Source organism: Eumetopias jubatus, unplaced genomic scaffold (genome assembly GCF_037043125.1).
Source record: "Eumetopias jubatus isolate StellerSeaLion01/CBP00866 unplaced genomic scaffold, mEumJub1_p1.0 scaffold_6, whole genome shotgun sequence".
Taxonomy (NCBI): domain Eukaryota; kingdom Metazoa; phylum Chordata; class Mammalia; order Carnivora; family Otariidae; genus Eumetopias; species Eumetopias jubatus.
Window position 1 is genome coordinate 75,816,533 of NW_028274812.1, and position 26,946 is coordinate 75,843,478.

The window sequence follows — 26,946 nt, forward strand, 5'->3', positions numbered from 1 at the left end:
CAGCAACAAAAGAGGCCTATATCTTGTCAAAGTGATTTACTTTAAAGTAAACACACTTCTTTGTATAAGAAGTGGTATGTTTTATTTATTTTTAAGTCATTTGTAAAACTTTTAGTTACAGCTCATATATGTGGGGTTTTTTTGCTACCTATTTAGATTCTACTAATATTGAAATATGTGAAAATAAACACATGAACTTAAACAAAAGTTTATTGTTTTCTCTATATTTGAAATGATTCCGATGTACTAATGAATATGGATACCAGGTATGGCAGGGAGACAGGTATTTAGGTTGTCTAGGAGAAGAAATGGTATGTACATTTCTAACAACCCTTTTGCTTTAGGTGATAAGCTAATTAAAATAGTTTTCAATCCACAGATTTTTTTTTTTGCAGAAGTATAAACCCTCAAACAGGCCACAGTGGGCTTCAGCATAGCCTCTGCTACTGGACCAGTCTGTTGACTGGAGTAGAAAGGCTATAATGTTCCTCCCACACAGAATGGGGCCAGTCCCCCTGTGCATGGGTGCAGAGAAATTGGTACAGAGAGATGAGAAAGGGGAGGGTCTGAAGTTTATTAATTTTTGCTTTTTTATGGAGAGGAAGTTCTGAATCACTTCTTAAAGCAGATCCAAAGAAGTGTCTTCCTTAGGTTCATTGCATAATTGCTGTGTAATCGAAATGGCTAAAACTGTTGTTTTAAAGTCTCCTCCATTTCAGTTTTTTATTTTAACTGATTTTTTTCATCATTTAGCTTGAATTGCCAAGATTTGATACAGTCAATATAATATAAATGTTTTAAAATCTCTGGATAAATGGAAGTTTTTAGGTCTGTTTAGTTCACTGAATGTAATACACATGTTTAATGTATATGTGTTTAAATATTTTTAAAAATTTTACCTTTCAGGACTGTTAAAGTCTGGTAAGACCAATTCTGTGGAATCTCTTCCCGAACTGTTGACATCAGACTCTGAAGGAAGCTATGCAGGAGTGGGTAGTCCTAGAGATTTACAATCCCCTGATTTCACAGCAGGATTTCAGTCAGATAAACTTGAGGTTTGTTTTTTATTAATTAATGCACTGTTTTCTTCAAATTTTAGATCTATAGACAATTTATCTTTAGTTTTTTATTATTTTTTGCTCTAACTTTAAAATACTCTCCTGGCTGGTTTATAAAAAAAAATATAATATGTGTAGTATTAGTTTTCTCAAATTTGCCTTGTTTCTAGTTTTAAAGATTTTAATGGCAGTTTGAGCCTTTTATGACATATTTCTAATCTTTCTGTCATTAAAATATAATGTTGATATAAAATATAGTAACACTGTATAGACATACGGAGAAATATATTTATAGCTAAATTACTTGAAATTTATTTTGCGAAACGTCAGTTAACACCAGCTAAAAACTGTCAAAAGAAAATGATTTTGAAAGTAAGCCTAACTTCAAATTCTGCATAGTCTCTTTCCTCTATCATGTTACTAGGAGCAATACAATATAGAATGGAGTTCTCCTATTCTAGCGCAATTGACATTAAGCTACAGAATTTCTAGTCTGGTTAAACTCTGGGGAGGCCATTTTTTAGACATGTCTTAACATTTTATTCCGTAATTGTTAATCTACAGGAAAGTGTCTAACTTATTAGATACAGTCATTTTTCTCTAACTCCTAGTCCTCCACAGAACTATTAGAACTTTGAGAAATTCATGAGACAATGGAAAATTTACCCATTCTTCTTGGTCTTCTAGGCCTCAAGGATTGATTTTTTTTTTTTTAATGTGGTTCTTAAAATTTATTTTTATTATTTTTTTTTATGAGGATAGAAGTTTGGGGGCAATTCATATTAACCTCAAGTTGGGTGTAGAAGACAATTGAGGTTAAAAAGGAAGATTAAAGGCATGCTGTGAATGTCTGGCAATAAGAATCTATCCTGACAATGGAAATAGCCATTTTAATAACTTCTTTGATCTATTGTAATGGCAGTTGTTTTAGGGTTCCTTTTGAACTGTCAATATTATTTAACTTTAATTTTATTCATAGTGAATTATATGACATTAATATGAAACAAAAAGTCTGGCATAAAAGTCATGGACATTGATTTTAAAGTTATTGATTCATATCTTATTTGAACTTTATTAACATTTTTAATACTCATGTTAATAGGGATTTAATGTGCAAACTTATTCCCTAAATATTATTCCCAAAGCTCATGATAATTGGGTTATAGTCACTGATAAGTTCTGAGAATTGGTTAAGACACTAAACTAGAAGAATGCTGGATGATTATTGTTATAAGATTTTATGCTTTAATATAATTTAACCAGTGCTTATTAAGTACCAACTATATGTCAGCTACTATGCCAGGTGCCTATTATTCATTTTTTAATTTTTTTTTCTTTTTTTTTTAATCTTCAGGGGAAAATTAAACCATATGTTAATGGTACACCTCCTACATATTCTAGGGAAGATTTAAAACCATGGGAAAAATCACCAGTACTTAACATATCTGCTCCACAAACCATTCCCAGTAACAGAATTGATACTATAAGCTCTTCCACTTGGGTTGCTGGCTCTTTCAGGTAGCATTTTGATTTTGTTCTGTACCTATTCGAGAAATATTCATTTTTAGTCCAATGGAAATTTTTAATGCACATTTAAAAAGTATTAATGTAAATTTCTAATACATAGAAAATTACCTAAATGCATACAGATTAGTAGCCAGCTAAAATAAGCACTTTTTTTCCCAGACAGAATTTAGTTCCCTTTGTACAGTCATTTGTGAAAATTGGTAAATACTATATAACACACACATACCTATATCTAGATATGTATTGACTTAATAGCTATTTTTTTGATAGTATATATTCATTAAAACTTCCATTCCGGAAGACTGTTTTGTCATTTGTAGGCCTACTTTTTGTTTTTAGCATATTAAAGGTTATTTAAGAGCTCACAAAATGTATTTTGTATCACAAAATGTATCAGTTACTTTTCAGAGGACATTCATTTAATGTTACACTGTGCTTTGACTTGCCTGTATTAAATCCATATTTTTCTTTAGAAAAGTCCATTTTTAAGTGGAAGGAGTAGATATAATTAGAATGCAGTATTCTTTTAGAGTGTTTATTGAGCTTGTTTCATCTTTATATACCTACTATGGTTTATCATAGGCTAAAACTGTTGACTTACCAATTATATTTATGTAATTATTTTGAAATGTGCTGTATTTTGCAAAGTTGGGAGACCAGATTATGATGTGCCAGTTTATGTTGCTTCATATTCTAAAAGTAGTTTAGAAATCAGTCTCAAATTTTTTGCCTTTTTAAGTCAACATGTTTGTGGGAACACTGAAAAGCATCTTCTAATCACTAGGTTATTTTATTAAATGTGTTTTAAGAATAATTCGCTTGGTGTAAAGTCAGCAAAATAGACTGGCTATTTCTAAAGATTGTAGAATTTTTTTTCTCATTATTGTGTAACTCCCCCAGGTGGGTTTCTAATATTATTGAGCACTCCCAAGCTTTACTGTTAAATTTTTGCTGTTAACATTAGACAGTAGTAAGAATTTTGTTAAAAATAGAATATAATTTGCAAGTTCTATTCACCTTAAAGGATAAGAATTTAAGCAGAACTTTGATTACTTCTGCCTGAGTTAGAAAAGAATCATTTTATTGCTTGGCTTTTTTTTTTTTTTTTTGAGAGCTTCAGTTATGACTTTGGATGCATTTTAGTTGTTTAATGTATATATAAAAGTAGCTTTCATTCAGAGTATTCTTTTTGAATTTGGCCATAGCTGACAAATTTGAAATTAGTCTCTCATTATCAATCTTATATATAGTTTACAGTTTCAGTGAAGTTTGGGGGTTGGACTTTATGGATCAATAACTGTGTTGTAAAGTACCTTTCATATGTATTTTAGTCCTGTCAGCCCTCCTGTCATGGATCTCAGAACCATCATGCAAATTGAAGAAAGTAGACAAAAATGTGGAGCTACACCAAAGACAAATTTGGGGTTGGTTAAAAAATCATAAAAAAGGAAAGATGGTGTTGTTTTATAGTTCTAAAGAATTGGAAAGGCCTACTGGATTTTTTTTTCTACATTTGATATTAAATTATAAGCTCTTTCCTTAGGTACTGTAGCCTTCCTAACATTTCTTAGATATATGCTAAAGATTGAGTTGGGTTGGTAGTCCAGCTCTTGTGGAATATGGTGTTGTCAGAAATTGGCCTCTAAAATGATCATTGTGAACTATTTCTGATACAAGTGTGATGTAAATATATTAGGAAGGCTCATTTGTAGCTATTATTTGATCATTGATAGTGTAAACTGTTATTGTCACTGTTGAATCTGGTGGCCATTTTGATCTAATAGTAGTAAAATCCTATCAAACAGAAAGCAATATAATTACCTGTAACCTTCATTAAGTAGAAATTAACACTAATTCATTTAATTTCTAGCAAAATGATTTCTCCTGGAGTTAAACTTTCTCAGAAGCAACGAAAAATGATTGCAATGACTACCAAAGAAAACAATTCAGGAACGAATAGCATGGAAACAGCTTTAACTGCTCCTTCAAAAACTCCAAAGCCAGCGAATGCATGGTATGCTTTAAATTTTATTAAAATAAACAGAGATCTGTGCATTAGCTTTTAAGGTAGTTCTTGGCTTCTGGGTCCCCCTCCCATCTTTTCAAATATTTCATTCCTCTCTTTGCTTTTAAATTAAAAAAAAAAAAAATTACTTCACAAGGTCTAGTTTTTATTTTGACATTTACATCATGGTTTCCAAAATTTTTTGTACATAGATACAATTTCTTCTTGGTATTCTTTTTTATCTTCTTTTAAAGATTTTATTTGGGAAAGAGTGAGAGAGCACAAGCCGGGGGCGGGGTAGAGGGAGAAGCAGACTCTCCACTCACTGAACAGGGAGCCTCATGTGGGGCTTGATCATACCTGAACCACCAAGGTGCCCCACTTCTTGGTATCCTAATTAGTGTGTACTGCTAAAGTAATTTAAGGAAACAGTCTTATTTTTTTAAGAAACAATATATATATCATATAAAAATTGGATAAACAATTTTTTTTTTTTTACCACCTTACTTTCTTTGTCCTTTTGGATATATCATTAATATGTTGTTATAATCACGGCTTTCATCGTCACTTTTAAGCCAGGGGTATTTACTTGCTGTAAGTTTTCTCCATTAGAGTTTACTTAAAATGGCAGCATTAATAGGAACAATCTCTAAAAAGGTCAGCTAGCAATTTGAGGTATATAAAATAGGTTGTACCTCCTGCTTCCCTTCTAGCCTCCCGTTTCTTTGTAGTTTATATCATGATAACTAAAAAGCAATTCTAGAGGAAAAGTATATGGATAGTGTGAAGGGCAAGAAAGAGATTCATTGAACTCCATTTTCTCAGAAGGACTGAGGAGGGTCTTGGAGGCTACCCTTTGTTGGAGGGAATCCTTTCATTGCTTCTTTTATTTATTATTATTATTATTTTTTTGAGAGAGAGAGAAAGAGAACAGGGTGGGGAGGGGCAGAAGGAGCGGGAGAAAGAGAATCTTAAGCTCCAGACCCAAAGCAGAGCCAGACACGGGACTCAGTCTCATGACCCTGAGATCATGACCTGAGCTGAAATCAAAAGTTGGATGCTTACCCCACTGAGCCAACCAGGTGCCCCCCCCCTTTCATTGCTTCTAATGCCACCTTTCCTACTTGTAAGAGAATAGTTTTCCCAATTAAAATGTAAATTATTTTGAAGCTAGTGGCAACTAATTTTGAGTGCTATCAAGGGAACTAAATTAATGTCTGTCAGAGCTACTTGTAGATCTAAAGCATGATCACAGAAAAGAAAGTAAAGGAAGAGGTGGGAAAACCCAGGTAAAAAGGATAAAATTTGAGAGAATTAGTTTAGTAGAATGTTTTAATTCATCAGTATTTGTTGCATACCTTGTATATATGAGACAGTATTTGGTAGACTGATTTGGTCATTGCCTCTGTAGGGTTTGTGGGATAGCCGTTTCAACATTGAGTTGTGTTTTCCCTAAAGAAAAGTATGGAGGAGACACAAAAAAGTTCTTGGATCAGCTCTCAAGATACTAAATATACTGCAATTTCAGAGAATTAACTAAGCATATGAGGAAGCTTTGGGCTTAGTAATATAGTTTTAGCCATGCCATTAATCCGTTTCATTATTTAAAAGCAAAGAGGAGGATCCCAGGGAAGATGGTGCATTAGGAGGACTCTAAGCTCACTTCGTCCCACAATGCACACATAACACACACATCATTGTAAATAACCCAGAAAATTATCCAGAGACTGGCAGAACAAACTCTACAACTAAATCTAGAGAAGAGACCACATCAAAGAGTGTAAGAAAGCCAGAGACAGTGGGGAGCTAAATGGACTTCGCTGGAGGAAAGGACTTGAGGGTGCAGAGAGGGGAGACAGATTGTCACACCAAGGAGCCTGCATGGGGAAAACGAATCCCCATAACATTTGGCTTTGAAAACTAGAGGGATGGAATTTTGTGAGTTCTTACAACCCCAGGACTTAAAACATGGAATTTTAAAAATCAGCAGGGAGATTTGGGAGAACCTTTAGGGCTATAAGAAAAAGAGCACAACAAACAGCCTACTGACCTACAGCACAGAAGCAGCAGTTTGAAAAACCCCTGGGGCAAATGGGAGGGAGAATTATTTACTAATCTCAGAGCATGTTCCAGAGGGACAGAGATCATTGGGAGACTCCTCCAGGAACAGAGGAGCTGGCAGGTGCCATTTCCCCAGCCCACTTCTGTGCCTCGGGGATCTGCCCCCTCCAGCCAGGCTTGCCTTAGTCTGGCACTGCAGGTCTCCACCCCCCAAAAGACCAGCAAAGCCTTTCCAATACCACATCTCCTGACAGTGCACTTTTCAGGGCCTCTCTTGCAGAAGACCAGCAGGCACTTTGTTAAAACTGTGCATCCCACCCCTGCATGCATTGTAGACAGGCCCAGCTGGCCTGCCTTGTGTTGGAGGCACATCCCCCTAGCAGGGGACCGGCATGCAAAACTTGTAGGCGCTGTGTACCCTGTCCACCCACACTTGCAGATTGGCCCTGGCCAACATTGGTCAGCGGCAGCCCATCCCCTCTAGCAGAGGACTGGTATGCATTTGTTAAAACTGCATCCAGCCGACGTATTTTGCTGATCAGCCCAGATGGCCATGGTCCTTGCAGAGGCTCATCTCTTCTCCCAGGGGACCTACTGCATGCCCCACCCCTGATCATGTTGTAGATCCACCCCACCAATACACTCTCGCACAGAGCCCATTCAGACCAGGGCCACAAGCTTGGCAGTGTGCAAGCAGCCCTGACAGGGGCCAACACCACTCCAAAGTGACTCCTACCCTGGGGGAGAGGAAAAGATAACCACACAAACCAATTAAACTATAGCCCCAGCAGTGGGCTGGGGGCAGACAGCTGGTCTGATAGCAGGCCCCGCCCACCAACAAAAGCGTCTCAGGGGACAACACAGGGAAAGTACTCTGTAATTTGGTGCTACTGCATGTCAGGCAAAAGCCTGGTTTGACTCAATTCAAGCCCAACGTGGCCCCAGACTGGTCCAGTAACACCACAGGGATCAAACATTGCCCACAATAGGCAAAGTGAGCCACTGCAGACAACTGGACTGAAGCAAAAAGTAGTTTGGCCACAGTAGCACGGCACATGCAACACATATAGGAGACACCCCTGAAGCGCCACATTCTGGTAAACAGGTGACACTGCACTGCCGGGCACTACATGGCATCTTCCTCATAAGGTTACTTCTTTCAAGAGTAGATGTAGCCAATTTTTCCTGAGTCATAGAAACACAGAAAGCTAGATAAAATGAGAAAGAGGAATATGTTCCAAATGAAAGAACAAGACAAAACCATAGCAAGAGACCTAAGCAAAAGAGATAAATAATATGCCTGATAGAGAATTTAAAGTAATCGTCATAAAGATAATCATTGTACTTGAAAGAGTGGAGGACATCAGTGAGACCCTTAACAAAGAGATTAAAAAGAATCAGAGATGAAGAATACAATAAATGAAATTAAAAATACACTAGATGGAATAAAGAGCAGACTAAAGGAAGCAGAACAAATCAGTGACCTGGAGGACAAAGTTACATAAAGTAATAAAGCTGAGCAGGTGAGAGAGAAGATTATGCAAAATGAGAACTTAGGTAACTCCGTGACTCCATCAAGTGTATTAACATTCACATTATAGGGATGCCTGAAGAGTAGAGGGAAAACAGGCAGAAAATTTATTTGAAGAAATAACAGCTGAAAACTTCCCCAATCTTGGGAAGGAAACAAATTCAGATCCAGGAGGTACAGAGAGCCCCCAACAAAATCAACTCAAGGAAGTCCATACCAAGACACATAGTAATAAAAATGGCAAAAAGCAGTGATAAAGAACTTTAAAAGCAGCGAGAAAAAAGAAGACAATTACATACAAGGGAAACCCCATAAGGCTATCAGTGGATTTTTTAGCAGAAACTTTATAGGCCAGAAGGGATTGGCATGATACATTCAAAGTGCTGAAAGGAAAAGAACTGCAGCCAGCAATACTCTATCCAACAAGGCTTTCATTCAGAATAGGAGAGATAAAAAGTTTCCCAAACACAAGTTAAAGAAGTTCATGACTACTAAACCAGCCCTACAAGAAATGTTAAAGAGGACTCTTTGAGTGGAAAGACCCTAAGTAAGAAAAGAAGCACAAAAGTAGTAAAAATAAGTGTATCTGGAAAAAAAAAAAAACAAAACAGTGAAGGGACTCACAAAATGAAAGTATGTAAAATATGACATCATATACCTAAATTGTGATGGGAAGAGGAGTAAATGGGTTCAACTTAAGTGACCATCAAGTTCATATAGACTGGCATATGCAGAAGATATATACAAACCTAATGGTAACCACAAATTAAAAACCAGTAATAGACATTATATGTTAAAAAAAAAAAAAAAAAGCAGTAACAGAAAAATGAAGGGGGGGAAATCGGAGGGGGAGACGAACCATCAGAGACTATGGACTCTGAGAAACAAACAGTTTTAGAGGGGCAGAGGATGGGGGGGTGGGTTAGCCTGGTGATGGGTATTAAAGAGCACACGTACTGAATGGAGCACTGGGTGTTATATGCAAACAATCATGGAAAACTACATCAAAAACTAATGATGTAATGTATGGTGATTAACATAATAAAATAAAAAAATTAAAAAACCAATAATAGATATGCAAAAAAACAAAGAGAAAGGAATCCAAATATTATCATGAAAGAAAGCCAACTTATGGTGAGAGAAGAGAGCAGTGGAAGAAAGAAACAGAGAAAACTATAAAAACAACCACAAAACAAGTAACAAAAAGGCAATACATACCTATCAAAAATCACTTTGAATGTAAATGTACTAAATGCTCCAATCAAAAGACATAGTGTGAAAGAATGGATTAAAAAAACAAGACCCATCCATATGCCTTTAAGAGACTCCATTTCAGACCTAAAGACACCCTCAGACTGAAAGTGAGGGGATGGAAAAACATACAAATCAATGTGAATAGAAAGCCGGGGTAGCAATACTTAATACTGGACAAAATAGACTTTAAAAACAAAGGTTGTAACAAGAGACAAAGAAAGATGCTCTATAGTCATAAAGGGGATGATCCAACAAGAGGATATAATAATTGTAAATATCTGTGCATCCAACATTGGGACACTGAAATACATTAAACAGTTAATAGCAAACATAAAGGAAATACTCGATAGTAATACAATAATAAGAGACTTTAACACCCCACTTACATCAATCAGATCATCTAAACAAAATCAACCAGGAAACAGTGGCTTTGAATGATGCGTTGGGCCAGATGGATTTAATACATATATTCAGAACATTCCATCCTAAAATAGAATACACATTCTTTTCAAATGCACGTGGAACATTTTCCAAAATAGATCACATATTAGACCACAAAACAAACTCAAAAAGATTGAAGTCATACTATGCGTTTTTTCTGACCACAATGCTATGAAACTAAAAATCAACCACAATAGAAAAATCTGGGGGGTGCCTGGGTGGCGCAGTCAGATAAGTATCTGACTCTTGGTTTCGGCTCAGGTCATGATCTCAGGGTTGTGAGATCGAGCCCATCTCGCTGAAGGTGGAGTCTACTTAAGACTCTTCTCCCTCTGCCCCTCTCCCCTGCTTGTGTTCTCTCTCAAATCTTTAAAAAAAAAATCTGGAAAGAGGACAAATACACGGAGGTTAAATAACATGCTAGTAAACAGTGAATGGGTTAACTCAAATCAAAGAAGGCATCAAAAAATACATGGGGACAAATGAAAATGAAAACACAGTGGTCCAAAATCTGGGCTGTAGCAGAAGCAGTTCTTTTTTTTTTTAAAGATTTTATTTATTTACTTGACAGAGAGAGACAAAGCGAGAGAGGGAACATATGCCCTGAGCCGAAGGCAGACGCTTAATGACTGAGCCACCCAGGTGCCCCAGCAGAAGCAGTTCTAAGAGAAGTTTATATCAATACAGGCCTACGTTTTGAAGCAAGAAATGTCTCAAACTACCTAACCTCACACCTGAAGGAGCTAGAAAGAGAACAAACAAAACCCCAAACCTGCTGTAGAAGGCAGGAAATAATAAAGATTAGAGCGGAAATAAATGATAAAGAAACTAAAAAAACAATAGAACAGATCGATGAAACCAGGAACTGGTTCTTTGTAAAGATCAAAAAAATTGATAAATTTGTAGCCAAACTGATCCTCCCCCCCAAAATTAAACAAAATCAAATGAAAGAGGAATAACAACCGACACCACAGAAATACAAAGAATTGTAAGAGAATATTATGAAAGATTATATGCCAACAAATTGGACAACCTAGAAGAAATGGATAAATTCCTAGAAACGTATAACCTATCAAAACTGAAGCAGGAAGAAATAGAATATAGGAACAGATTGATTACTAGCAATGAAATTGAATCAGTAATCAAAAAACTCCCAACAAAAAAGTCCAGGACCAGATGGCTTCACATGTTGAATTCTACCAAATATTTAAAGAAGAGTTAATATCTATTCTTTTCAAACTTTTCCAGAAAAATAGAAGAGGAAGAAACTCCAAATTCATTCTATGAGGCCAGCATTACCCTGATACCAAAATCAGATAAAGACAGAACCTCCCCCCAAAAAAACTTCAGTCCAGTATCTCTGATGAACATAGATTCAAAAATCCTCAACAAACTATTGGCAAACTGAATCCAACAATATAGTAAGAATATCATTCACCAAGATCAAGTGGGATTTATTTCTGGGATGCAAGGGTGGTTCAGTATTCACAAATCAATCAAGGTGATACATTACATTAACAAGAGAAAGGAAAAAAAAAACCCATATGATCATTTCAATAGATACAGAACAAGCATTGGACAAATTGACAAGTTGACAAAGTACAACTACCGTTCATAATAAAAACCCTCAACAAAGTAGATTTAGCGGGAACATACCTCAACTTAATGAAGTCCACGTATGAAAAACCCACAGCTAACAGCATACTCAATGGTGAAAAACAGAGCTTTTCCCCTAAGATAAGGAACAAGACAAAGGTGTCCACTCTCACCACTTTGATTCAATATAGTACTGGAAGTCCTGGCTACAGCAATCAGATAAGAAAAAGAAATAAAAGGCATCCAAATAGGAAAAGTAAAACTGTCATTATTTGAGGACATGATACTATATATAAAAAACCCTAAAGACTCCACCAAAAACTATTAGAATAAATAAGTTACATACAAAATTAATATACAGAAATTTGTCACCTTTCTATACACTAATAATGAACTGTCAGAAAATTTAAGAACACGATACTCTCTACAATTTCATTGTAAAGAATAAAACACCTAGAAATAAATTTAACCAACTATGTGAAAGAACAGAAAACTATAACTGATGAAGTAAATTGAAGATAACACAAACAGAAAGGTACACCATGCTTATGGTTTGGAAGAATTAGTATTTTTATTTATTTATTTATTTTTAAGGATTTTATTTATTTGACAGAGAGACACAGTGAGAGAGGGAACACAAGCAGGGAGAGTGGGAGAGGGAGAAGCAGGCTTCCCATGGAGCAGGGAGCCTGATGCGGGGCTTGATCCTGGGACCCTGGGATCATGACCTGAGTCGAAGGCAGACACTTAACTACTGAGCCACCCAGGCGCCCAAATTAGTATTTTTAAAATGTCCATATTACCAAGAATAATCTACAGATTCAGTGCTATCCCTATCAAAATAACAAGGGCATTTTTCACAGGACTAGAGCAAATAATCCTAAAAATTTATATGAAACCACAAAATACCCTGAAGAGCCAAAGCAATCTTGAGAAAGAACAAAGATAGAAGTATCACGCTCCCTGATTTCAAACTATTACAAAGCTATAATAATCAGTATGGTACTGGCACAAAAACAGACACATAGATGGATGTAACAGAATAGATTCCATAAATCTATGTTTATATGGTCAATCTTTGACAAAGGAGGCAAGAGCATATAATGGGGAAAGAACATGTTTCTTCAATAAATGGTATTGGGAAAACTGGGTCATTATACCACATACAAAAAAAGCCCTCAAAATGGGTTAAAAATTTAAATTTAAGACCAGAAGTCATAAAACTACTGGAAGAAAACATAGGTGGTAAGCTCTTGGATATCAGCCTGAGCAACATATTTTTTTTTTTTAAAGATTTATTTGAGAGAGAGAGAGTGGGTGCACGCACACAAGTCGGGGGAGGGGCAAAGGGAGAGGGAGAGAATCTCAAGCTGACTCTGCTGCACTGAGCACAGAGCCCAACACAGGCCTTAATCTTATGACCCTGTGATCATGACCTGAGCTGAAACCAAGAGTCAGACACTCAACTAACTGAGCCACCCAGGCACCCCTGAGCAACATATTTTTTTGAAATGTCTTCTCTGACAAGGGCATCAAAAGCAAAAATAAACAAATGAGACTATGTTAAACCAATAAGCCTTTGCAGAGTGAAGAAAAGCAACAGAACAAAAAGGCAACCTACCAACTGGGAACAGATATTTGCAAATGATGTGATTGATAAGGATTTAATATCCAAATTATATAAAGAACTCATACAGCTCAATATCAAAACAAAAAAACCCAACCCAATTTAAAAAATGGTCTGGGGACCTGAATATACATTTTTCCAAAGAAGACATAGAGATAGCCAACAGACACATGAAAAGATGTTCAACATCACTAATCATCTGAGAAATGCAAATCAAAACCACAATGAGCTATCACCACACACCTGTCAGAGTGGCTGTTGTCAAAAAGACAATAATAACATGTTGGTGAGGATATAGAGAAAAGGGAACTCTCATGCACTTGGTGGAATGCAAAATGATGCAACCATTATGAAAAACGGTATGGAGGTTTCTCACAATATTAGAAATAGAGCTACCATATGATCCTGCAATTCCACTTCTGGTATTCATATGGAGAAAATGAAACACTAATTTGAAAAGATAAATATAGAATCCTATGTTCATTTGGATATAGATGCAACTAAATACCATTGATGGATGAAAGGATAAAGATGTGGTATATATACATACAGTGGAATAGGAGCCATTAAAAAGAATGAAATCTTAAAAAAAAAAAAGTAAAAGAATGAAATCTTGCCATTTGCAGTAAGATCAATGAACCTAGACGGTATTATGCTAGGTGAAATAAGGAAGAGAAAGACAAATACTGTATGATTTTCCTTATATGTAGAATCTAAAAAACAAATGAACAAAACAGAAACAGACTCATACATACAAAGAACAATCTGGTGGTTATCAGATGGGAGAAGGGGAAGGGGATTAAAAAGTCAAAAGAACACACTTCTGGTCATAAAATAAATAAGACACGTAGATAGAACGTGTAGCATAGAGAATATAGTTAATAATGTGTAACAACTTTGGTGACAGATGGTAGTTAGATTTATGGTGGATGATCAGGTCACAGTGTATATAAATGTTGAATCACTGTGTTGCATACCTGAAACTAATATAATGTATGTCAGCTATACTTTAGTAAAATTAAGAAATACAAACTAATCAATAGTGGTTTTATGTAGCTTAGGACACCAAGTAAATTTAATTATAATTTTATTCTGAATTATCAAAGTGAGTTATAAAATTATTTATGTCCTTCTTATGACTTCTTGGTAGTATTTTTGGTATCTGAAGGATCTTTAAAAGTGCATTTCTGCTAAATTCTCCTGAATATATATACTTCTATTTGTACTCATTAAACAGTGGGCTGAGGTAACTTAGTAAAATATATGTAGTGCCAGTATATATATAAAAATAATTATATATATATATAAAATAAGGATATAAAATATTTACTATACTTTCATTATGGAAATTTTATAAATTAATGGCACAAATCAAGGTATTTGTTAGAAATCTTAAAAACATGTTTATATAAAATGGTTGATGTTTGGAATTCATGAATTTTGACCCATATTTAGTGTAAATGGAAATAATCATTTGATTCTTGAATACTTTTTACACATAGGGTATGAATACATGCAGTATATGCTTGAAGAAATTAAAAAATGGAATAGATTTGTTTTCCTGAAAATATCCCATGTAAATGTTGGTCTAAAGAAAGTTGGTAGAATTTAAACTTTACTATTCTATGAATAAATTAGAAAATTAAGATTAAATTAGCATTTTAATCTGATTTACAAATTGTATGTATAGAGTATATTCAATACTGTAGTGATTTAGTTTTTAAAGCTATTTTGCAAAGGTGCATCTTCATCATTCTGAAGAATCATCTAACACGATTTTATTTCCATAGAAGATGTTTTTATGCTATGTTTATCTTAAGGTTAAGATACAGCTCATTAGCAAATCACAAATTAGCTCTATAAGTCTGCTTCTGATTGTGGGAAGGATTTTCACTAATTTGTTTGCAGATTCACTCACCTAGTTTATATATGACTCATAATACATAGTTGTACTCCTGCTGTCTATAGTATGTATTAAAGAGAATTGGTTCTTGCATTAGAATGTTCTGATCAGCTGAACTTAAATCTAATGTGAAACACCAAGTGTATATGGGATTTGGCCACTATTCATTATCACCTTTTTTATTTGGAGAAATAATACATTTCTCACCAGTTATCTTGAGTGGAAGAAAGCACAATCTTTGTGGCCTGGCCTGATGTCTGAATATAAATTCTTCCAAATTCCATGTAGAGGTAACCTATAAATTATATACTAATTCAATTATTTAACTTTTTAGAGCTGGAAATTTTATTTATTAAAGCTAAAATTCCAGGGCTGCTTTAGCTGAGAAACAAAATCTCAATTTTTTATGTGGTTACAAATGTCTACAAATGCTTCTTCATAAAGCTACTGTGGTTTCTAAGATGCTAAGATGGCAGAGCCTGAGTTCAGAAAGCAAAATCATGGGAAATCAGACACTTTCAAATTATGGCATGATCAGTGGAAAGAATAGAACTCATTTAAAGAAATCTGGTAAATCATTTTATAGGTAACCACTGTGCATGATTAATAAACATGTGAGTTTAAGATATTTTATAAGCACTGTTACATTTATTCCTAAGGAGATTATCAGTAGCTTTTTAAAAAAGTTTTGAGTTTTACCACATCTAGAAGTATCATTTACCACATCTAGGAGTCCCTAAATTACTACTAGGATCAGTCTGATGGCTTGTGCTTTATAGATCATTGTAAAATTTCTGTATTTAGAAACATGAATACTTAGAGAGACACTGAATGGATTCTCAGGCAAGAACATTTGCCAGCAGTGTTCCCAAATTGCTAATGTTATACTGTACACCATAGTTACCTTGTTTGCTAAAAGAAACATTTAGGCATGTGTCTTTTGGGAAGAGGAAGTTGTTAAGGAAATGGGGAATGATTGTTTTGTATATGTGTTTAACTTTTTATGTTTGTATGTGTTTTGGGAAAAATTTTGTGGTCAAGTCATAGGTAAGTTCCTTTTGAAGAAATATTTTTAGCATGAATTCCTAGATAGGTCATGTTTCTGATAGAAATCTATAAGGAAGATTGCTCTGATGTGATTTAAGGTTTTACTTAGAGCAAATGACTTTTATATATGGACAGCAGTATATACTGTGATTAACCCAGGGTTCTGGAGTGAGCCTTGTTTGAGTTTAAATCATGGATCTGTTACTTGGTAGCAATATAAACTTAGATCAGTTATTTAATCTCTTACTTTCCTTATCCATAAATAGAGCTAAAAACAGTACCTATTTCACAGGGGTATTATGAAGCTGAAACTGAGTTAAAGCATGAAACATTTAGCATAGCACCTTCAACATTGTCTAATCAAATATATGATAGGCATTTATATTTTAATAAATTGTAACTTGATTTGTAATATGGCCACATGATTAACTGATTTCCTTAACATGTATTACATTTTTGGTGAACTTTTCTTTTTTCTTAGAAAAATCTTATGTGAGATGTTTTGTATTGATTGATCTAATCTTTACTGAGCAAATAGAAATTTGGTAAAAATTTTTTGTTTTGTTTTGCTTAGGTCATATGGTAACAAGACGTACTGTGTATCATCAGTATCTTCTTCGTATTTGTGTTATCTTTAGCACTTCATAAGAAATGTCTTGATTTCTTACTGAAGGCAGCGGTAGACTAGATAAAGGATGAGTTCTATGATCATTAAGAACTGGATTTGGATCCCAGTTCTGCCTTCTCTCTGGTGATCCCTAAACTTTGGTTTTACTCTTCTTTTAAACAAAGGAGATGATAAAAATACTTATCTTTTAGGGTTGTTACTGTAAGAATTAAATGACATGATGCCTGTTAAAGTGTTTTGCAGATATGGTTTGGTAATTAGATCAGCGTTAGGTACAAATGAGCTATTCAGACAAAATCCAGGATTTTAGAAAGCCTTGCTCTTTTATGGCATATCTCAAATAGTTTACGAACTTTAGGTATGGACTTCATGATTTCTTGCCAGTATGAATTTAACTTTTTTGGGAATTACCCTGTTAGCATTTGTGTTCACTTAGTAACATGACCACTTTGTTCTCTGAGTAAAGAAAAATAGAAAAAAAAAAAGCCATGGAAATTGTTTACATATTATTATTGCTTATAATTTTGACTCTCTAATGTTAAGGATTCTGAAAATGATGCTAAGGATGTGGTACAGATCTAGTGTATTAAATAACTAATAACTAAAGGTTATCTTTTAAAATTAATTTTTCTGGGGGATGCCTGGGTGGCTCAGTTGGTTGAGCGTCTGCTTTCGGCTTGGGTCATGATCCCAGGGTCCTGGGATTGAGTCACGCATCGGGCTCCCTGCTCAGCAGGGAGCCTGCTTCTCCCTCTCCCTCTGCTGCTCCTCCTGCTTGTGCTCTCTCTCTTTCTCTCTGATAAATAGAAAAATTAATTTTATTTTTTTAAAATATTTTAAGACTTTAGAAGGAAAGAGATACTAAGCCTTTTATAACTGATTATATGTCTTCATGTCAGAACTTTTGTTCTCATTGTCTTTTTTTCTCTTAAATCACAATAAGTTTTGTTAAATGCTATGAAAATCATGGATAGTAAGACTTAACATAGCATTTCTCTGTATCGGGTATTATTTTAAGTATTCTTTCATAAATTAACATTTGATTCTCATAACAACCATTACGCTGAAGGGGATGGTATTAGTATCCTCATGTTATTGATGAGGAAACTGAAACACAAAGGTTAACTTCTCACGGTCAGCTAAAATTTGAACCTAGTCAGTCTAGCAACAGAGCTTATGTGCCTAACCCCATTATCCTACAAATTGTTTTTGTGTTGATTGTAAAATAAAACATTGTTGAATTGAGATTGATATCATAAAATTTGAATATGAAATCTTTGAAAGCTAAATTAGTCTGTATAGATGATTTTTAATTGTTTGCCTGTTTTTTGGTATTATTCTAAAATACATTCCACTTTTAACTAATTATCAAAGTATTATACCTATGTTGGGTGTGATTAATTTTGTGTATTTAGATCAACCTAATTTTTATTTCCTCTATTTTATCAGTGTAAAATTAGGTTTACATTTTAAGTAACTTTTTATTAAAACAATATACACTTAGAAGTACAGTTATCATAAGTGTATAGGTTGAATTTTCACAAATTGAACACATCCTGTGCAACCAGCACTCAAATCAAGAAGTAACATTACCAGCATCTTCTCAGTCCCCTCCTGCCACCCTTCTATGTCCCCTCCCCCTGCACCAACCCACTATCTTTTTTATCATCCACTATCCTGACTTCTCTTTCCGTAGATTTTCTTTTAATGTGTCTGGCTTCCTTTGTTCAACATATTTATGAAACTCAATCATATTTTGATGAGTACTAATTTCCACTGTGTAAATATACTGCAACTTATCTATTCATTCAGTGTTTGTTAGCATTTGAATATCTTCGTTGTTTCACTATTAAGATTAGTGTTGCTATAGATGTTCTAGTTCATGTCTTTGGTGAAGTACATTTGCATTTCTATTGGGTACATAACTAGGAATAACTGGGTCATAGGATATGCATATATTCATTTTTCGTGGCTATCACAAAACATTCTCATCAGTGGTATATGAGTTGTGCTTTCTCCACCTCTTTACCAAAACTTGGCATTTTTCAACTATTTTAGTCATTTGGGAAGGAGTTCAGATTTCCTTTTCTATACTGTTTTTTAAAGTAACTTTATCAAGATATAATTTACATATGGTAAATGCACTAATTTTATGTATAGGAGTTTTGACAAATGTATACATCTGTGTATTCACCACCCCAATGAAAATAAAAAGAAATATTTCTGTCATCCCAGTACCTTTTCTCAGTCTCCACCTATGCCACCATTGATGAAATTTCTGTCACTATAACTTAGTGCTTGCCTGCTCTCAAATTTTGTATAAATGGCATATAAGTACAGTAATGTTCTATTTTATGTCTGGCTTTCTGTTAATTTAAAGTTTTGGAGCTTCATCCATGTTGTTGCATTTATCCCATAATTTCTTCCTTTTTTGTTGAGAAATACTGGGTTTCCAGTATATTTTTATGAAAAAAGTTATTATTTATGTATAAGTCATAATAGACATGTTTTTATTTCTCTTGGGTAAATAGGAGTGGAATTGCTGGATCATATGTTAAGTGAATGTTAGACTTATTTATAAGAAAAGCACCAGTGTTCCAGAATGGTCATGTTTTATATTTCTGCCAGCAGTGTGTGCGAGTTCCTGTTGTTACATATCCTTTCCAATACTTGGTACACTTAATCTTTTTCATTTTAGCTACTAGTAGGTGTGGTTTATTTTACATTTCTTACGGGCCTATTGGCCATTTTTATATCTTTGGGATGCACGTTCAGATCTTTGCCTTTTATTGGTCATATTTTGGATCATAGGCCTTTTCCGTAAGATTTTTCTACTTTATTCTGTTAATGTATGTTTTATATTGATTTTTTTTTTGTAGGCCAACCTTGCATTCCTGGGGAAAAAACCTCACTTGGTCATTGTTTATTATCTTTTTAATAAATTGCTGAGCATTACCATTATCCCAAAGTTTTCTTCAGAAACTTCTCTTTTATCCTGGCCCCCTCCTCCATACCAGTGTCAACCACTGTTTTTTCTTTTTTGACCACAGATTAGTTTTGCCTCTTCTAGAACTTTATATAAGGAGAATGAAATATGTACTTTCTTCTCTCTGGCTTCTTTCATTCAGCATGTCTTTCAAATTTATCTGGATTGTGTATACCAATGATTTATTCCTTTTTATTACTCAGTAGTATTCCAAGGTATGAATATACAATTTGTGTTTATTCCTATTGAATAGTTTTTGGCAATTATGAATAAAGCTGCTGTTAACATTCTTGTATGGGCCTTTTTAGAGACATATATTTTAATTTCTCTTGGATAAATACTAGGGACAATTGTTGGATTATACAGATACAATGTATATTTACTTATTAAGAAACTGCCAGACCTTTCCCATAGCATTAGTACCATTTTATCCTCCCATCAACAATGTATGAGAGCATTGGTTATTTTATATTCTTGCCAACATGTGATATTGTCAATTAATTTTACCCATTCTGGTGGGTGTATAGCAGCTTCTCGTTGTGGTTTTGTGTTTCCCTGATGAATAATGAGCACTATTTTATGTGCTTATTGATCATTAGCATATCTTTCTTTGTGAAGTGTCTATTGAAATCGTTTTTGCTTGCTTTTTGAAATTGCCTTTTATTACTTGTGTTTTTTAATTTTGAGTTCTAGGAGTTCTTTTTAAAAAAAAAAAGATTTTATTTATTTGAGAGAGAGAATAAGCAGCGGGGAGAGGGATAAGCAGGCTCCCCACTGAGCTGGGAGCCCCACGCAGGGCTCAATCCCAGGACCCTGGGACCATGACCTGAGTCGAAGGCAGATGTTTAGCTGACTGAGCGACCCAGGCACCCCTCTAGGAGTTGTTTTTACGGTCTGGATACAAGTCATTTGTCAAATATATGTTTTGCAGATATTTTCTGTTTTCTTAACCGTGTCTTCTGATCAGAAGTTTTAATTTTGGTTAAGTCTAATTCACCATTTCTTTATTTGATGTTTATTCCTGTATAAGCCCTAGAAACCTTTGCCTACCACCAAGTTATGAAGATAGTGTTTTGTTTTCTTCTAGGATATTTAGCTTTTACATTAAGTCTGTGATCCACCTTGAATTAATTTTGGGATATGGTGTGAGATAAAGGTAAAGGTTTTTTCCTTCTATAAACCATTTGTTTATTATAGATAAAATACTTTTACACTGAATTGTTTTGGGAATTTAATTATTTATATTAAAATGACTATAGATGTGAGGATCTATATTTGAGCTCTCTATTCTTTTCCACTGATCCGTTTGTTAATCCTTATGTCAGTACCACTCTGTCTTGATTACTCTGACTTGTTTTATCTTCTTCCAACTTTGTATTTCTTTAAGAATACTTTGGCTAGCAGCAACTTCTTCCTAGACACATCATCAGAAGGAAGGGAAGCAAGGGCAAAAATGAACTCTTGGGACTTCATCAAGATAAAAAACTTCTGCGCAGCAAAGGAAACAGTCAAAACCAAAAGACAGCCGACAGAATGGGAGAAGATATTTGCAAATGACATATCAGATAAAGGGCTAGTATCCAAAATCTATAAAGAACTTATCAAACTCAATACCCAGAGAATAATCCAGTCAAGAAATGGGCAGAAGACATGAACAGATATTTCTGCAAAGAAGACATCCAAATGGCCAATAGACACGTGAAAAAGTGCTCAACATCACTTGGCATCAGGGAAATCCAAATCAAAACCTCAATGAAATACCACCTCATACCAGTCAGAATGGCTAAAATTAACAAGTCAGGAATGACAGAAGTTGGTGAGGATGCAGAGAAAGGGGAACTCTCTTACACAACTGGTGGGAATGCAAGCTGGTGCAGCCACTCTGGAAAACAGTATGGAGTTTCCTCAAAATAGAGCTACCCTACCCCCCAGCAGTTGCACTATGGGGTATTTACCCCAAAGATACAAATGTAGTGATCTGAAGGGGCATGTGTACCCCAATTTTATAGCAGCAATGTCCACAATAGCCAAACTATGGAAAGAGCCTAGATGTCTATTAATAGATGAATTAATAAAGAAGATGTGGTGTATATATATACAGTGGAATATTACACAACCATCAAAAAATGAAATCTTGCCATTTGCAATGATGTGGATGGAACTAGAGGGTATTATGCAAAGCGAAATAAGTCAATCATGAGAAAAACAAGTATCATATGATCTCACTGATATGAGGAATTTGAGAAATAAGGTAGAGGATCGTAGGGGAAGGGAGAGTAAAATGAAACAAGACAAAACCAGAGAAGAAGACAAACCATAAGAGATTGTTAATCTCAGGGAACAAACTGAGGGTTTCTGGAGTGGAGGGGGGTGGGAGGGATGGGGTGGCTGGGTGATGGACACTGGGGAGGGTATGTGCTATTATGAGCACTGTGGATTGTGTAAGACTGATGAATCACAGACCTGTACCCCTGAAACAAATAATACATTTTATGTTAATAAAAAGAAAAAAAGAATACTTTGGCTTAGGTTTTTTGTATTCCCATATACATTTTAGAATCAATTTGTCAATTTCTACAATTAAAACTGGTGGTATTAATTCAATTTTTGAAATAGAGATAGGTCTATATATTTTTTCATATTTTTTCTTTGATAAATATTTTTTTAAAGATTTATTTCAGAGAGAGAGTGTGCCTGAGGAGGGGGAGGGGCAGAGGGAGAGGGGAAGCAGACTCCCCACTGAGCACAGGGCTTGATCCCATAACCCCAGAGATCATGTCCTGAGCCAAAATCATACACTTAACCAACTGAGCCGCCCAGGTGCCCCTAATAAATTGTTTTTTCAAGATATTTGTCCATTTTATCTAAGTTGTCAAATTTATTTACATAAAGTTACTTATAATCTTTATTATCTTTTTAATTCCAGTGGTATCTTATATTAGTTATCTATTGCTTTGTAACAGATTATCTCTAAACAATGGCTTAAAACAATCTGTTTATTGTCTCATAGTTCCTTTAGGTCAGGCTTCACTGTTACTGCTTATGGGTGCCCCTGGCTCAGGTCTCCCACACTGCTGTAATCAAGGTTCAGCCAGGACTGTAATTGTTTCTGATCCTGACTTGGAGAGGATCCTTGTCCAAGTTCACCCATATAGAATACTGGATCAATAGCTTTTTTTTCCTACCTTTCATTGAATTAAAGATGTTCCACTGTCTTGGCTTTCCCTGTTTCTAATAAGCTAGGTGTTTTCATACTGTGTTGTATTTCTTTCAAGAAGCTTTCAAGATTTTCTTTTGATCTTTGGTTTTTAGCAGCTTGCTCATTATGTACCTAAGTATGGCTTTCTTTAGATTGATCTTTGGAGTTTGCTAAAATCTTTATATCTTCCACCAGATTTGGGGAATGCTTGGCTATTGTTTCTTTAAATATTTTTGTCTGCCATATTTCTAACCTCTCCTTCTGGTCCTCCCAGTTACACTTATGGTAGACCTTTTGATATTATCTGATAAGTCCCCGTGGCAGAATGTTTTTTCAATCTTTTCTTCCCTCTGTTCAGTTTAAAATTTCTGTTCATTTATCTTCAGTTTTACTGATTCTTTTCTGGCTGTTAAGTCCATCCGGTGAATTTTGTTTTTTAAATATTGTATTAAAAGTTCTTGAACTTCTATTTTGTTCTTTTTCATAGTTTCTTTTCCCTGAGCTTATTTTTCAGTTTATTCTGAGCACTTTTTATTGTTGCCAGAGACATAGTTTTAACACTTGTTTTTAATATCATTGCTAATTTCAACATCTGGGTTATCTTCAGTGTTGGTCTCCATTGTTTTATCACATCATTTTGATTAGTTCACAACTGACAGCAAGAATCCAACATCACATTAAAAACTATGTATCATCACTGTAAAATTTTTGTATACATTCTCTCCCTTTTCTCCTTGTGATTTCTAGCAATGACCTTTTAAAAAATGGATGTTTTAACATGATCTCTGTTGTCTTTTGCAGGGCATCTTCTCTGCATTCAGTTTCATCCAAGTCATTCCGGGATTTCTTAGAAGAAAAAAAATCTATTACTGGAGATCATGTCAAAAAAGTTTGTTTTAAAGGAATAGACAATTCCCCGGCTCCAAAAGTTGAAAGGTAATAAGTTAAACATATTTTTACCTTAAGAAATTCTGTATTGGTTTTACATTCTGAAATAACCTTTAAAAATTTATCAGGCAGAGTTTTACACATTCTTTTACATTAAAAATTAACATGTCTATTTTTTTGTAGCTTTATTGTGGTATAATTGTCTTACAGTAAACTGTATAAATCTGAAGTGTACAGTTTGATGTTTTGGCATATATATGCACCTGTGAAGCCATTACCAGCTACATTCAAGACGATGACTATAACAATCATTCTCAAAAGTTTCCTCATGCCCCTTGGTAATCTCTTCCTCCCTTCCCCGTTTTAGTCTCTATGCAGCTACTAATCCTCATGTCAGTAGAGACTATGTTGTATATTCTAGTTTTATACCTATAGGATCATTTAGTCTGTACTTTTAAAAATTCTGTTTTACTCAGTAGTTTTTGATTCATCCAAGTTGCTATGTGTATCATTAGTTCATCCCACTTTATTGCTTAGTAGTATTTCATTGTGATAAAGCAACCCATATATCTGCATCTGTTGATGGACCTTTGGGTGTTTCCAGTTTTTTCTCTAGCTGTTTTAGATACTAGTTTTTAAAGTTCAATATATTTTAAAAGATGTTTCATATTTTAAATGCCTACATGGAACATGAAAAATCTAAACATAATTTAAAAGCAATTTTCTAATAAAAGTACCTTTTCTGCCATGTTATGTAAATTCTCTTAATCATTGTACAAAAAGGATCATTCTTGGAGCATTAGATAGTCCAATGTTGGAAGAAAGAACTGTGTTTCAAGTTGGTTGGCTAAATGGATTTTTTTTCTTATTTCTGCTAATATGACGTCTCCCAAAGATATTAAACCCTAAAGTATTTTAGACAAAACAAAAATGTAATTAAAAATGTCAGCTGTGACCAGATTAATATCGTTTTACATAATGATAAAGCTTTTTTAACACTATTTGTTAAACCTTTTCCCCCTAAACCGTTTTTAATGTGAAATCTTATGTCTAATTCCAGTATTATCAACAGGTTAGTATAAATTTCTGTGATTGTACCAAGAAGAGGGTTCTGGGAACCATACTATAGTTTAACCTCATCATACCTGCCCTGTAAGCAACTCTGGAGGAACTGTCAGTCTTCTAACAACAACACTGTAAATTACTGGTTTAGATGAACTCTAAACATTTTCATTGTTGATATTGTGTGACTGGCTGCCTTATTATAATGTACAGTTGGGACCAAAGGTCTTGAGCCATTTACTTACAATATGGAAAATCGGAGATCAGAAAGAATCTGAAGAAATCATTTGGTCTATCTCCCTATCTTTGTGAAAACTTTTATAAGTGGAATACTATAAAAGTCTTAAATGTATCTCTAACATATCAAATAGATAAACTTTTTATATGCTTACTTATGAAAAAGTGAGAATATTAAGGCTGTTAGGGTCATAAATACAGAACTGGATGTGATGTAAGACATTTGTAGTCTTAAAATTGACAAATATTTAGTTACAGTGATAAAATTAACAGAGCCCCTGCCCGTAGAGAACACACAGTCCAAAAGAGAAGAGAAACCTTACACAATTAAGTATATAAAACATAATGAAAAATTATATCAGCCTCAACATTTATTTCAGCATTTATTTTAATTGTCTAATATTAAGAAAATTCTGACTGAATAGTTATGATTTAAGATTCTCTCAGAGCATACTTCATTTAAACAAAGATGGCAGAATAAATTTTCTTCTTGAATTGATATAGAAGTGAATTAACCTGGCAACAGAAGTTAACATGCCAGTGATCAATGTATTAAAAGTATTTGAATGCATTTTTTTTTATTAGTTTCAAAATGTATTTCAGAAAAAAAGTACTAACAAAGTTTGGTGAACATTTTATGATACACTGAATATGACTAAACCTAAACAATGTAAAACTATTCAGTATTTTGTAAGTTGTATTCTTAAAGATGTTGAGGGAAGGGCATTTTATTCCATTCCTAAGTGACAGGTAGGCTTTTAAGTGTTGTTAAAGTCTCACAGTAAAAATGTTTATTTTCAACTGCTTTTGAGTGCCACTGTACACATACACATGCATTTATGTTTATATATTTCATGAATGTGTCTATTATGTACATAATTCTAAACAAATGTTTTAAAAAGTCTGTACATCTCATTACGTTTTTTGATTCCAAATTTTTTTAGAAATTAAAAAAATTGATTGTTATACTCTGTAATGATCCTGCATCTATCACAATATTTTTAAAAATTGAATATAGTCTTTTTATTGTTATAAGAGAAACATAAGAATACCACTGGTTTTTGTAAGTTGTGTGATAAGTGATATAGACCAGGCTTTTAAATAGAAAGACATGTAACTTCCTTATTTTCTTAACTGTGAAACACAAACCTGCATCTATTTTTATTCATTTTTTTCCTTTCTTGTTTTGCACTGGAAGAGTTATTTTTCCTATGGTTAATATTTATACCTGTGCTGGTATCTTCATTCCTTTCCACTTTAAATGCCTTAAGCTATTAATTATCCTTCTCTTTTCTTGTGGATATTCAGCCTTGTCCTTTTAGGTGGATACCTCCCATCTGGTTTTGTATATGTGTTAGATCTCTCTCGTGTGATCTGGGTGAGGTAATGAATCCCTCAGTCATCCCCCACACTTTCTTCTAACAGTTGTCCTATCATCACCAATCCCCTACTCCCTTCACAGCCAGATTTCTCAAAAGAGCTGTCAGCTCCTAATCACTTCTTAATCCAGTCTGGCTTCCAGTCCCATTACTAAACTGAAATAGTTCAGGCTAAGTTCAGCAGTGACCTCCATATTGCCAAAACCATGAACTTTTTATATGACTCATTCTACTTGAAGTTCAATTACAGGTCATCTTTTCATTTCCCTTTATATTCTTTCTACACCATTTCATGAGCTTCTATTTTCAGTTATCACCTATACACTAAAGCCTCAAAAACTATATTGCCTGCCCACAACTATCATCTGAGCTTCAGACATACTCAGGTGTCTTCTTCATAACTCCATCCTACTTGGATGTTCAGAAATATTTTAACTTTGTCTAAAACCAATGTTTTCCTCAAACCCCTTTCATAAAATCAAACAAAAATACAAAACAGCCCATTCTTCCTTTTTCT

The 26,946-nt window shown here is 34.4% G+C and overlaps 1 protein-coding gene across 3 annotated transcripts in view; it reads left to right on the top strand.

Annotated features, from left to right (window-relative positions):
• Positions 1-26,946, top strand: part of IBTK (inhibitor of Bruton tyrosine kinase) — a 108,096-nt gene that overhangs the window by 71,375 nt on the left and 9,775 nt on the right. For 2 of the 3 annotated variants that reach the window (XM_028108088.2, XM_028108089.2), the window contains exons 22-26: positions 907-1,055; positions 2,413-2,576; positions 3,917-4,009; positions 4,456-4,599; positions 23,665-23,799. In XM_028108088.2, the coding sequence (XP_027963889.1) occupies positions 907-1,055; positions 2,413-2,576; positions 3,917-4,009; positions 4,456-4,599; positions 23,665-23,799 (685 nt within the window). The remainder of the gene's footprint in view (positions 1-906; positions 1,056-2,412; positions 2,577-3,916; positions 4,010-4,455; positions 4,600-23,664; positions 23,800-26,946) is intronic. The other variant, XM_028108090.2, reaches the window with a different exon arrangement.